At 40.7% G+C, this 12,674-nt stretch overlaps 2 protein-coding genes across 3 annotated transcripts in view; one reads left to right on the top strand and one right to left on the bottom strand.

Moving 5' to 3' along the window:
- capn1 (calpain 1) overlaps positions 1-8,858 on the top strand; it is a 28,664-nt gene extending 19,806 nt beyond the window's left edge. For both annotated transcript variants that reach the window (XM_034150035.1, XM_034150036.1), the window contains 16 exons: positions 64-147; positions 827-912; positions 1,781-1,855; positions 2,103-2,263; positions 2,511-2,671; positions 2,977-2,988; positions 3,076-3,287; positions 4,309-4,348; positions 4,430-4,495; positions 4,574-4,631; positions 4,748-4,812; positions 5,641-5,709; positions 5,884-5,962; positions 6,146-6,262; positions 6,834-6,892; positions 7,034-8,858. In XM_034150035.1, the coding sequence (XP_034005926.1) occupies positions 64-147; positions 827-912; positions 1,781-1,855; positions 2,103-2,263; positions 2,511-2,671; positions 2,977-2,988; positions 3,076-3,287; positions 4,309-4,348; positions 4,430-4,495; positions 4,574-4,631; positions 4,748-4,812; positions 5,641-5,709; positions 5,884-5,962; positions 6,146-6,262; positions 6,834-6,892; positions 7,034-7,060 (1,371 nt within the window). In that variant the 3' untranslated portion in view covers positions 7,061-8,858. The remainder of the gene's footprint in view (positions 1-63; positions 148-826; positions 913-1,780; positions 1,856-2,102; positions 2,264-2,510; positions 2,672-2,976; positions 2,989-3,075; positions 3,288-4,308; positions 4,349-4,429; positions 4,496-4,573; positions 4,632-4,747; positions 4,813-5,640; positions 5,710-5,883; positions 5,963-6,145; positions 6,263-6,833; positions 6,893-7,033) is intronic.
- Positions 8,859-9,589: 731 nt separating this feature from the next.
- On the bottom strand, positions 9,590-12,386 carry pnp5a (purine nucleoside phosphorylase 5a). The gene is made up of 6 exons (XM_034150016.1): positions 12,141-12,386; positions 11,266-11,435; positions 11,076-11,179; positions 10,794-10,969; positions 10,510-10,700; positions 9,590-10,264 (listed from the first exon to the last, which is right to left on the bottom strand). The coding sequence occupies exons 1-6, from the start codon at positions 12,161-12,163 to the stop codon at positions 10,047-10,049; spliced, it is 882 nt and encodes a 293-aa protein (XP_034005907.1). The 5' UTR covers positions 12,164-12,386; the 3' UTR covers positions 9,590-10,046.
- Positions 12,387-12,674: the final 288 nt, after the last annotated feature.

The raw sequence follows: 12,674 nt of genomic DNA, 5'->3' as shown, positions 1-12,674 counted from the left end.
GTGCAGTTCCTCCTGACTGTAAATCACTTTATAGACGTCACTGACCGCGCTGTTTCTCCTCAGATCACCAGCTCTGTGGACAAGGAGGCTGTGACGTTCAAGAAGCTGGTGAAGGGACACGCCTACTCTGTGACCGGTGTGGACGAGGTGAGCGGTTCACAGTCAAATCCAATTCCTCAGCCAAAATGGCAGCATGGTGACTTTTGCAATGGCCAAGATCCAAAATGTCAGAACTGTAAAGAGTGAGGAAAAAACGTTGGGACTATTTACTTGTAATTCAATTTATTCTTAGCAAATGTTCTTCCTTATAACACACATTGACTTACTCCTTGAAAAAACCTTTGATGATGCTTTTCAAGCAACGTATTAAAAGGATTTAACCATTTATCAGTAGGTTTTATATAAAGAAATATTACTTTTGCCGATTTTGGCTCTCAAAACTGCTCGAGTACAGGAATGCACTGGAGTTTATTCAGTAAAGTTAACTTTAAAAACTGCATTTTTACTTATAAAATCATAGATTGAAACCCTAAATGTATCATGGGTTCATTGCCCTTAGTAATGTTGCATCTCTTATGATATTGTCACATGATAAATGCATCATAGGTCTTTTATAATCAGTATCATTATGTTCTGTAACTGAAGTTAATTTGTTTCAAATGGTGGAGAGGATAGCTCCATTTGTTAGGGTTTGTTAAACTGTGACATTTAATTTCAGAGTTGCCGACAGTAGATACACAGAAAGACGTGTGCAGGGCGTTTGTGATACGCACTCACCCCAGGAGACCTAAGTAGTGACGAAGTGTAAATGTCTTCTTGCCCTCAGGTCGTTTACAGAGGAAATAAGACCAAGTTGGTTCGCATCAGGAACCCCTGGGGGGAAGTGGAGTGGACCGGAGCGTGGAGCGACAAGTAGGATGATTTTTACACTAACTACATCCAATTTAGCCTTTAAATGGAGACAAGTGTGAAGGTCTTAAATGTTGGAAGGATGTTTTCACTCTGATTACATTTCTTATATCTTGATAAATACTGAATTTTGTTGTAGTTTTTATGGGCAGTTAAAGAGGATATATCATGGTTATTTTCAGGTTCATGCTTAAATTGAGGGTTTCTAAGGAAAAACACATTGTTTTTCTAATTTTGTCTGTTTGAACCTGTCTTCGCTCCGAGACGCTCCGTTTCAGTGCCTGTCTCTTTTAAGATTGCCTCCCAAAAAATTCAGCTTACTTGGCTTCTCATCTGTCCTCAGGATTTAGAAGACAAGTCAGACAGAGGGGAGAAATGATTTGGATTAAATAATAGTTATTACAAATACCAAAGGGGCGCTTCTGAATCTACCCTAATCTCGCCAAAATCACACTGGTGTTAGTTTTCCCTCTCTAGTTTAAGCAAACAAAAGTGTTTTACTCAAAACATTTTAAAGGAGGGTCTTCTAAATCTGGCAGAGCTGGTGTTATGGCTGCCGAATTTGCACCTGTAATTTTGGCCAGGATGTTCCTAATCTCTCCAAAATCACACTGGTGTTAGTTATATCCCTGGAGTAAGAAAAGCATTCTACACAATTTCCCCCCTGGCTACCAATATGTCGAATTTTGAACACTTCACATACTGAAAATGGTGTGAAACTTCCCCTGTTGAATAACATTTGAAGAAACAACACCACGTTCAGTAACATTTGTTTCTTTTGCTGTTTGGATGTACAGTACCAATGAGGAAAAGTGCTGCCTTAGTTATACAATTCATGAACAGTTCTCTTTTAACTTCGTGAAATCCACAGCTCCAGAGAATGGGACAATGTGGATCGCTCCGTCAGAAGTCGGCTACAAAACCGCAGTGAGGACGGTGAATTCTGGTGAGTGCCTCTTACCATCAGTTTACTTGTAAAAACACACATTATCAAACCAAACTTGAATTCAGGGCCTACAGATGTGTCTTATTGTTGTTTCACATCTGTTTCCCTTTGTCAGTTTGATACATTGATGCAGTATATGTTGAAATGTCAGTGTTTTCGTCTGTGCTGAGACAAGCTTAGACTCTTGGACTTTGTGATGGAAAAACAACCCTGTCCTACTAACAGTATGTTTGTGTACGTCTGTCAGGATGTCGTTCAGTGACTTCCTGCATGAGTTCACTCGTCTGGAGCTCTGCAACCTGACGGCTGATGCCCTGCAGAACAGCCAGCCGAAGAAATGGAGTTCGTCGCTGTATCAGGGCGAGTGGAGGCGGGGCAGCACGGCCGGAGGCTGCAGGAACTTCCCAGGTAGGAAGTGTGAGCTAGAAAATGGATGGGAGGAAGGAACCGGAAGTAGAAATAAATGACGATATATGATAGAAGATCTGTTTCAAAACACGATCCAGTTTCATTTTCTTTTTCAGTTTTAGGATCATATGGTGGCGTTGTATTCTGTTTCAGAGACACTGAATATGCATAGGAATTTTGATGGATAAAAACTAATATATACTAATAAATGTTTTACAATCTGACTTTCCCAACTCCTTCTTCCCAGCAACCTTTTGGCTCAACCCTCAGTTCAAGATTGCTCTGCAGCATCCCGACACTCCTGGCCAATCAGATTGCAGCTTCCTGGTCGGCCTCATGCAGAAGGACCGGAGGAAGAAGAGGCGGGAGGGCAAAGACATGGAGACCATCGGGTTTGCCCTCTACGAGGTAATGTGAAGCCTAAAAAGCAGTGCTAAAAACGTCATCGTAAAACCAACAAATGGTCATGTTTTAGCCTTTCCCCTTGGAGAACATTAACATAATGCCTGTGTAAAAAAGTAAAACTAAGACACTGTTAAACACTTAAAAGCTATCTTTATAACAGATGTTACAATGTCACGTTTCAGGATTCAAACTTTGTTCTTTATTTCAGTTTAGCCAGATAATCTCTATTTTGTAGCTTTTCTCATGTATTTTGTAGTTCATGATATCGTCCATCATAGTAATTATCCCCCTTTCTCCATTCTTTACAGATTCCAAAAGAGGTATGTGTTTCACCTTTTTTCAATTTTTTTTTCATCTTTTGATTTTATAGTCTTTATTGAAGGCATACTATTTCCCTCCCCTCTCAGTTTAAGGGCAGCTCAGGCGTCCACTTGAAGCGAGACTTTTTCCTCACCCACGGCTCCAGCGCCCGCTCAGAGCTCTTCGTCAACCTGAGGGAGGTCAGCTCGCGGCTGAGTCTGCCGGCCGGGGAGTACATCATCGTCCCCTCCACCTTCGAGCCGCACACAGAGGCCGACTTTTGCCTCAGAGTTTTCTCTGAGAAGCCCGCAGACTCCGAGTGAGTGGCTGTGACAGAGTGGGAGGAGGCAGAGAGGATGCTTTGGGCATGAGATGAGATTTTGGGGGCGAAAATAAGCAGCTATTCTTTAATTCTACAATATTTCATTTCATTTCAAACCTTTATTTAACCAGATTGGTCCCATTGAGATCATAGATCTCTTTTTCAAGGGAGACCTGCAGCATATAGGTTCCACATGAAACATAAAACAATAAAGGACATCATACATTATATTTACAGGATACATTTACATAGTTATAGACATTTACAAGTACCCATAGTATCAACAAGCATTTCATTTAGCCTAGCTTTAAAAACATGCAGAGGAATGAGATTGCTCAGTTTCAATTCTTGCTGAAGATTGTTCCAAGCAAGTGGAGCTGCGCACATAAAAGCTGTCTTACCTAAGACAGTCCTTGCTCTTGGCGCATCTAACAATACTACATCATGCGATCTCAGACAATAGCTGCTTGCAATTCTCTGTGTTATCAGAGAGCAGATATAATACGGGAGTTTAGCCTCCGTACAGTAAGTGATGGCAAACCTGCCTTGGCATACAGGGTACAGTGATGTGTAAGTGCTTTACAATTTGTGACAAAGATTATTTCCAGGTTAAGTGTACTGTCAATTGTATTAAGTATTATCTTTAGTACATGTAATGAATACAATACATATGCAGCTAAAAACAACATAGAAACAGAGAAAGAAACAGCTTTTACAATAGAATGGCATTTGGAGAGCGGAGACCTGCCCCAAGGCCAATGGTGCGTTCAAGTGCTCCTCTGGTGGTCACATTTCTCGAGTTGGAAAGTCTGTTTTCCCTCCGTTATTCTAATTGGCTCCAGGCTACACCTTTTCACCAAGTTACAAGAACATTGGGCCAGTTGATTTGTTTTAGTATTCCTGCTGACAAACAGACAAATTAAGCTGAAAACATCATCTCCTTAGCAAAGTAAAAAAAAAATGTGTATCTTAAGATAAGCATCTAAGTAACTCTAAATGTTTCTGCTTTCCATGTCAGGGAGCTTGATGATAAAGTAATAGCTGAGCTTCCAACAGAGGTGAGAAGATTTAATAACTTCACATAATTGCTAAAACTGTGTGGAGAGGAACCAAAGTGTACTGAAATGTTTGTGTTTCAGATCGAGCTGGACGAGAGCCAAATCGATGCCAGCTTCAAGAATCTCTTCAGACAGCTGGCAGGGCCGGTAAGAACGCTTTGACAAATGTTTCAGGGTAAAGCTTTTAGTTATATTTCAATGATTTGACTGTCTTTATTTCAACAGGATATGGAGATCAGCCTCACCGAGCTGCAAACCATATTGAACAGGATCATCGGCAAACGTTAGTAACTGCTGCAATCACCCTGGAAATACAAGCTGGCATATGATAATATGGAATTACCGTGTGTTATATTTGATATTCCTCTCTCTTTTTGTTTGACTTTCTGATGCAAACAGATAAAGACCTGAAGACAGACGGCTTCACAAAAGAGGCTTGTCGCAGTATGATAAACCTAATGGACGTATCCTTGAAATGGCATCAAAATATCAGCATTAATATAACTTTGATATGAAAGGTTCAGAAAAAAATGCTTCATTAAACAAAGGCACTCCCCAAGTTTAGCATTGCAGTCCCATTGTTGGACTTGTGATGGACAGTTTGAAATAATTCAATACACTTTTCTTCCTTGTCACAACTTGGTGTCTTGGTGTTTCATGTACTCCTATAGACTTTCCCTTCAAATTGGGTGCTTGTGATACTATTTTAAAGTGGACCTATCATGCTATATTTGAATAATATATTGTAGGGCCATACCTATATAAAACATGTCTGTGAAGTTTTCTTTTCAAAATACCAAACGGATCATGCATTTTAGCCATGCCTCATTTCGCTATATTTGCTCTTTTCCAGCCCTGTTTTTGCAATGGCTGATTCTGTGAGAAGTCTTCTTCGCTGCTTTTGTGGCAGACTACAGCGCCACTTACAGGCCTGGCATATGTACTACAGCGTCTCCAGCGCTTTCGAGCGGCAATGGCCGTGGCCGTGGCCCAACCCCCCATTCCCCTGATAGGTGGAGAGTTGCCCATATAGGCAGAGCTCCCTGTTTCTGACGTCAGAACAATTTCAAATCTGTATCAGCTCCGTTGCAGCCCCGTTTTTAGAGATTTGGGTATGGAGGAAAAGAGAGAGGGTTGTGTTTTCTGACACTTGGTGAGTTCACTGACACACCGGGGACACATATTCATGTATAAAAGACGTACAAAAGTGCATTTTGCATGATAGGTCCCCTTTAAAAAATATGAAGTTTATTTTGTTCTCGTACTGGTTGTTCCTTAACTCCTGTGCTCAGACGGATGGCAGTGGGAAGCTCGGCCTGACAGAGTTCCATGTCCTCTGGGAAAAGATTAAGCGATACCTGGTGAGATTTAACCCAGATCAGGCTCAATAATATTGATTCTGCGTCATGGTTCCTGCGTCAGCCTGTTGTTTGTTTTGACAACCGATCAGTCGACCATTTTTTTCTCATGTTCTTCCTGTCGACATGCCTAAATACTAGTTTTTTTCCATTCTCCATTTTCTGTTTCCCTGCCAGACCATCTTCAGGCAGTTCGACCTGGACAAATCAGGAACCATGAGCTCCTATGAGATGAGGATGGCTCTTGAATCTGCAGGTACTGTCCCTTTTCATTTAAATACAAGAAAAAATAAGTAGTAACACAAAAGTCAGAAGCAATTTTCACTCTTCTTCACAGGGTTTACGTGTTCCCCTCTGGATCTTCATATTTTTCTGATGCTTTTGATTATTATTCTGTAAAACATGGCCTAATTTTTTCTGTTTGTGTTTTCTTCTTTAGGTTTTAAGCTGACCAACCAACTGTTCCAGCTGATCATCCTGCGCTACACGGAGGCCGACATGGCTGTGGACTTTGACAACTTTGTCACCTGTCTGGTCCGACTGGAGACCATGTTCAGTGAGTCCCATGACTGCACCACCTCAATGCCATTCAAGACACATTTTCCCTTAATTTACCACAAAAAGTCAAACCAAGATCAAACAATAGCATTTGTAATTGAACCTCCAAGGTTAACAATGCTACTTTAATTCAAAATAACTTGTAATGCACAAATAACAGTATTAGGTCGCTAATGTTAGCTATCTATGCTATCAACAACTGACGTTCACGTTAAGTGCCAACGTTGCTAACAACATTAGCATAGATAGCTAACGTTAACAAAATAAATGTAACGCCTAACTTATAGTTATATTAAAATATTACGATTTTTGGGTCTACCTTACTGTTATTGGTGGAGCTTGTATGGCTCAAACTAATACATACATGTATGCTATTGTAGCCTATTGCTAATTAATGTCCATAATTAAAAAAATAAACAACATACTGTACATGTCTCTGGGTAAAAAACAAAACAACGTATAACCTAAAAAAGAAATACAAATGCTTGTGTTACACTTACAAAAGAGTATAATAATAGTAAGTTGGTGATAGTAAAATAAGTGTTTTCTCTTTGTTTCTGTCTCTGCAGAAACCTTTCAGACCATGGACACGGATGGAGATGGTATGATGTCCCTCAACTTCACGCAGGTACGGCCACACACGTGAACATAAATGCTACACAAACAATGTCTTAGCTTTTCAAGCTTGCGTTGGAAATCTACTCACCATTTCTGTGAATACCTTACAATTAGCATCCCCTAATTCACACGCTCTCTGTGTTCTCTGCAGTGGATTACCCTGACCATGTTTGCCTAGAGACGAGAGGACTCTTCTGTAAATGTTGCACTGCATCCCGCAGCTCCAGGCCCAGTATGTGTGGTTTCAGAAGTGCCTTTTCTCCACCAGTTCTTCCTCTTGCGTCGAGGCGCTCTGATGCTAAAAGACTGTAAATCAATCTTTACAGTGCCTACATTGGAAATGTGCCAAACCTTTATTTGCCACCTGCTTTGCCAACGGAGGGACACTCAGTTCTTGTAGCCTGGCGGTCAACATTGCGGTCACACTGACTGCAGGCGGGAACATTTTTAACTATACAAACATTTTATTGGAGGCAGAAATAAACATATTGGTTTAATTTCAGTAGGTGGAGACAAAATGTCCCTAATTGTAGTTTTGATAGATTTTTAGTTTAGAAATAAAACATAATGTATTTTGTTAAAAGTTACACCCTTATCTTTAACATTTTATATCCCCATTCAAATGTCTGGTTTGGTTATCCACATCAGCTGTTTCAGTAAACCAAATAAAAGATAATCCAAACTCATGTAGGAAATTAAGCCAAGGAGGTTGAAAAGTAACAAAATAATTGGTTTTCTGTCCACACCGCCCTGAAACTCAACCAAAATGATTATTTTTGCCCTTTTTTTTACATGTATATTAAATGTGATATTTTTTGTCGATTCGTGGTTTTGATTTTAACAGTGTTTATATCTAAAATGAGCAATCAACAATTACTTAAACATGATTTACACATTATAAGCAAGGGATACTTTAGAGTGTCAGAAGAAGAAATTGAATACCTATAATACAGATTTCTGATTAAATCAATGTATTGAAGTGAAAACAATCCAGTGGCTAGTCCACAAAGAGTTAATGTCCCTGAGGATAATCTGCAAAGGACTCCTCTCAGATTTAAATTTTTTAGAAAAACAATTCGAGTTTTCACAATCTTTGTGCCCGATGTGAAGAGCTGCTAAGTGCGCTAGCTTGTTCTCCAGCCAACATATGAATGTGCAGAGTATGTATCTCTACTCTGCCTCCGTAGCGATGTCGCCAGCGAGGCACTTTCGTTTACATCTTCTGCTTCACTGGGCCCTGTAGCGCGGAGTGCTGTATCATAGAGAATGTGTCAAGTTATATTTCTTTAAAAATAATCCTGTTTAGCTTTAAGGCATAATTATGCATGGCACTTTTTACTGACTGTTTTGCAAAATATGACAACAAAATCTTTTATATCATGGTTGGAAATGGATGTTTTAGTGGTTTCAAAAGGGATGTCGGCATTGTTTAATTTTGCCTTTAACGGGAACACGTGAATACTTTGGGTGAAGGTAAACTATTATGCAAGATGCGTGGAGATGTTGTATGCATGCAGTGTGGAATGTCATATATTGTCTGCCTGCCTAGTTTCTGTTTAATGGGAGCAAGTGTTTTATATGAAGGTTTGTATTCCAAAATAATATGTCACTTTTGGGGAGAAAGAGAAGTGTTTTAAGTATGGTTAAGTGTTTTTACTATCTTATCAACCAGAGTTGTTTCAAATACCAAAATAGTTTGTTCTGCCAAATATTTCTGTGCTTTTGTAAGTCGAAGAATTTGAAACATTTAATCAAAAAGTGACAACCAAACCCTTACATTTGTTTAATACTCCGACAATGCCAGCATTCCTGTCTTCAGTTTTTGCAGCGTAATGCTTATGTAACATTACCTAACGTTTACACTGGCAACATTCTGGGCCCTTTTGGACCCAAGCATCATGCAATACATTGGCTTACTGTGTAGCGTCTCTGTACAACTTCAATACACACTTTGCAAATAAATGGGATTTTACGAGTCTCTGGTTCGATATCCATTAATTTTTCATATATTAAGTCTGAGTTATGTTATTATATTCGTACACTGAAAAAACTGAATTGTTGACTTTAAAGGTAGGGTAGGTAAGTTTGAGAAACCGGCTCGAGATACACTTTTTGTTATATTCCATGGAATGCTCTTAACATCCCGATAGCAATGAATATCTTAAGTGCTTTGACAAAAAATCCATTAAAAAATGTCATCTGTGGAAGCCGTAATACTGTAAAAAGTACGACCAATCATTTTAGCCGGGCCGGCTAAAATAACTGGATGGCCTACCTGCCTGTCAGCCTTCCATCGGGGCACAAACTTATCTCGTGCCCTCATTGGTCATGTGCACGTTCGTGTGTGTTGGAGGAGGGGCTCTATAAGGAAGTGGCAGATTTTCTCCGGTTGTGCATTTTCAAATTCTAGTGATCTCGAGCCGGTTTCTCAAACTTACCTACCCTACCTTTAATTAAATGGTTTATGTCAACAAATTAGGTTAGGCTGTATTAGGTTAGTTGAAAGCAATACTATTAAGTTGAACATAATATTTATGTTTATATGTTATTGCTTTCAACTAACCTAATACAGTTACGTGAGATTTGGTGACATAAAACACATAATAAAAGTCAGCGTTTTTCAGTTTTTTCAGTTTATTGTGTGATGTGTTAATCAAAGAAAATATGTTTTCCTCTGCACCCCAAAGAACGACACAAACAAACTCAATTTAGTAATAAATAGTACCTTTTTAGTAACAACATTCATATGAAAAAACAAACACCTTAAAATACTTTAAGTCCACTAATGAACACATTTCAACAACATAAAAATAACAGATTTTTGAGCTCATTGTTAAGTTAAATTGCAGACATTTACACAAACTGATCACATCTTTTAAGTTAGAACAAATAAGTCTCAAAATGATAAAAATAAACATTTTCGTCTGGAGCCGCACGATAGAGGAATGTAAGACGTCTGTTAAGGCATGAAAACAAAGGCTGTGTTCTCCAGAGGACGACAATATTATCTTCTTTTGACCTAAGACTAAAAACAGCCGCACCGCTCACCTAAATATTTAACTAAGTGGGATATTTGGCACCATAGCATTAAATATCAACCACTTTAAGTCCCCTTCAGTCACACTGAAAGGTTCAAATCTAGCGTCTGTCTGGCACGGCATCTCTTAGGCGTAGTTGTTGTTGTGCTCGATCTTTGTCACCATGGTGGACACCAGCCGCTCCAGCTGCTCCGCTCGCTGCTTGCCCGTCTGGAGGACATCCTCGTGGTTGGCCTTCTCTTCGCTGTCGTAGTCCATCACCGCCTTGTTGGTGATCAGCGAGAGGGCGAAGACACGCATGCCGCAGTGACGCGCGACGATCACCTCAGGGGCTGTGCTCATGCCTGGAGAGGACAGATAAGTATAACATGTTTTAACTACATAGAAACCATGCTATGTTATGTGATGTCTTGCTTTTATCCGCAGAAGAAGAAATATTATAGCTAGCTTTACTTTACTTGTGGCCATTTACAAATTATTTTAAATGGCCACCGTTTCTACAGCTTTAAAAGCACACCAATGCTGCCCATGTACTATAACTATAGAAAATTCAATTTTAGTGGCAAAAAATCCATGAAACACTTCTTACCGACAGCATCAGCGCCCAGTTTGTGCAGCATACGGGCTTCGGCGATGGTCTCGAATGAGGGTCCGCCCAACACGCAGTAGACACCCTCCTTCAGGAAGTCTCCGTAGCCGAGTTCCTGTCCCACATCCATGGCCATCTGCTGCAGATCTCTGTCGTAGGCGTCGGACATGCAGGGGAAACGCACTCCAAACCTGCACGAAGAGGAACAAATGGAAGGTTTAGAATCGGGCAAAGACCAAAGGGTGATACTGTTCAATGTCTGAAAGACTGTCAGGACTTCCTACCTCTCGTCGTTGAGTCCGACCAGCGGGTTGTTGCCAGCGAAGCCCGGCATGTTGAGGTGGTCTCTGATGATCATGATGTCTCCAACCTTAAAGTCCTGATTGAGGCCTCCGGCTGCATTAGTCAGCATCACCGTCTCCACACCGATCAGCTTGAAGATGCGTATGGGCAGCGTGATCTGGAAACACACACATGGATGTTATACAACCAGAAGGGACTTGGGTTTAAAGGATCTTTCAGCATCTTTAAAGGTTTCATGGGATTCTTTTCTTCAGCACACACACCTTCTGGATTGGGTAGCCCTCGTACAAGTGGAAGCGACCCTGCATGCAAACGCATGGCCGCCCCTTCAAGGTGCCGAACACCAGTCGGCCTGCATGTCCGTGCACTACAGGAAGAAAAAACATTCACTTAGTTTGAACGCCAAATGGGGAACCAATTTGTTTCTGAGGTGTTTGTTGTAGCTGAACTCACCGGTGCTTTGTGGGAAGTTGGGGATGTCCTTGTAGTTGAAGGCGACCTGGTCCTTTAACATGTCAGCCAGCCCTCCCATCCCAGAGCCGCACACGATGGCAATAGTGGGCCGCACGTCGGTCTGGGCCAGCAGCCAATCAGCAGTGGCCTTGCAGTCCTCGTAGCTCCAGCTGGATGACACAAAAAGAAACTCTAAGGTCAGTTTGACTGCAAAGACCATCTTTTGTTCCACCTAGCTTGACCTTCTGATTAATTTAGTATCATGTGATGTGATCATTATAATCAGATTAACGGATTTTCTTGGCAGCAAGCCTGATCTGAGAACGGCTACTAATAAGGATGTGTTTGAAGAGATGCACACACACACACATTCCTGCAGTCACAGGCTGTATCACGCCTTTTATACAATTAAATGGCGACACGCACAATCTTTTTTTGCTTGCTTATTTGATAACTGTCGCTGATTCCTTTAATTCTACAGTTTGTGTAATACCTTTCATATGACAAGCTGTTTCTACACAATCCCAAGCATGATTCACGAGACTGTGCCATTCACTGGATTCACAAGACTGTGCTATTAATAAATTACTCTGATACTGAACCTACTATGAACACCACTACCAAATAATATTGATATCATTTTTGGCCTAACAAGTACAAATGTGATAAAAAGTGTAAAGCAACACTTTATGGACTCCTTCAGGACAAATATTAAGATTTCTTTTTTAAACAGTTGCTGTCCAGAGAGCACGTGTTTGATTTGTTTTGGCCTCGTTCCAAACCGTTATGTATTTTTGCCGACAGCCCCATGAAGGGGCCATGTGTTCAGCAGCATTGAAAACAAAAAGCTGTACATTGTACAAAAGTGTACTCACCCTTTGTTTGACTCTGGAAACATTGCAGAAGATTGAAAAAGTGTCAGATGAGGGAAGAAAAATGTGTAAATGTGCACTTTTTTAAAGCACAGAAAATCAAATTCCAAAGCGGCAAAAAACTTAGATTCAGAGCCCGGCTGTTCAGAATGTAGAAAAATATGAAAGACAAAAAAAGTTTTATAAAAAGTTCTTCTTTTGAGTTTTTCTGGTTCGGAGTCCTGTTGTAGTCTTGAGTTCTTCTCTCTTGTCTGTGGAGAAAAGGCGCAGTCACTGGGTTTATAATAGGCACAGCCCCCCCCCCCCCCCCCCCCCCCCCCCCCCCCCACCCTGCTGCTCAAAGTGACGCATGTGAATGCTGCATCCTCATTGGCTGGGGACACACACCTTCAAAACAGAGTGCAATTTAGAAGACGACATGTATGTGTCTGTTATTCTCAAAATCCCTCAATACAGTCCCCTCATTGTTCCCAGCATCCTCTACAACCATTGTCAACAGGAAATGATTGCAACATACGTTCATCAATGATCAATCAG

The sequence above is a fragment of the Trematomus bernacchii genome, unplaced genomic scaffold, assembly GCF_902827165.1.
Source record: "Trematomus bernacchii unplaced genomic scaffold, fTreBer1.1, whole genome shotgun sequence".
NCBI lineage: Eukaryota > Metazoa > Chordata > Actinopteri > Perciformes > Nototheniidae > Trematomus > Trematomus bernacchii.
This window is presented reverse-complemented; position numbering and strand designations above follow the sequence as displayed.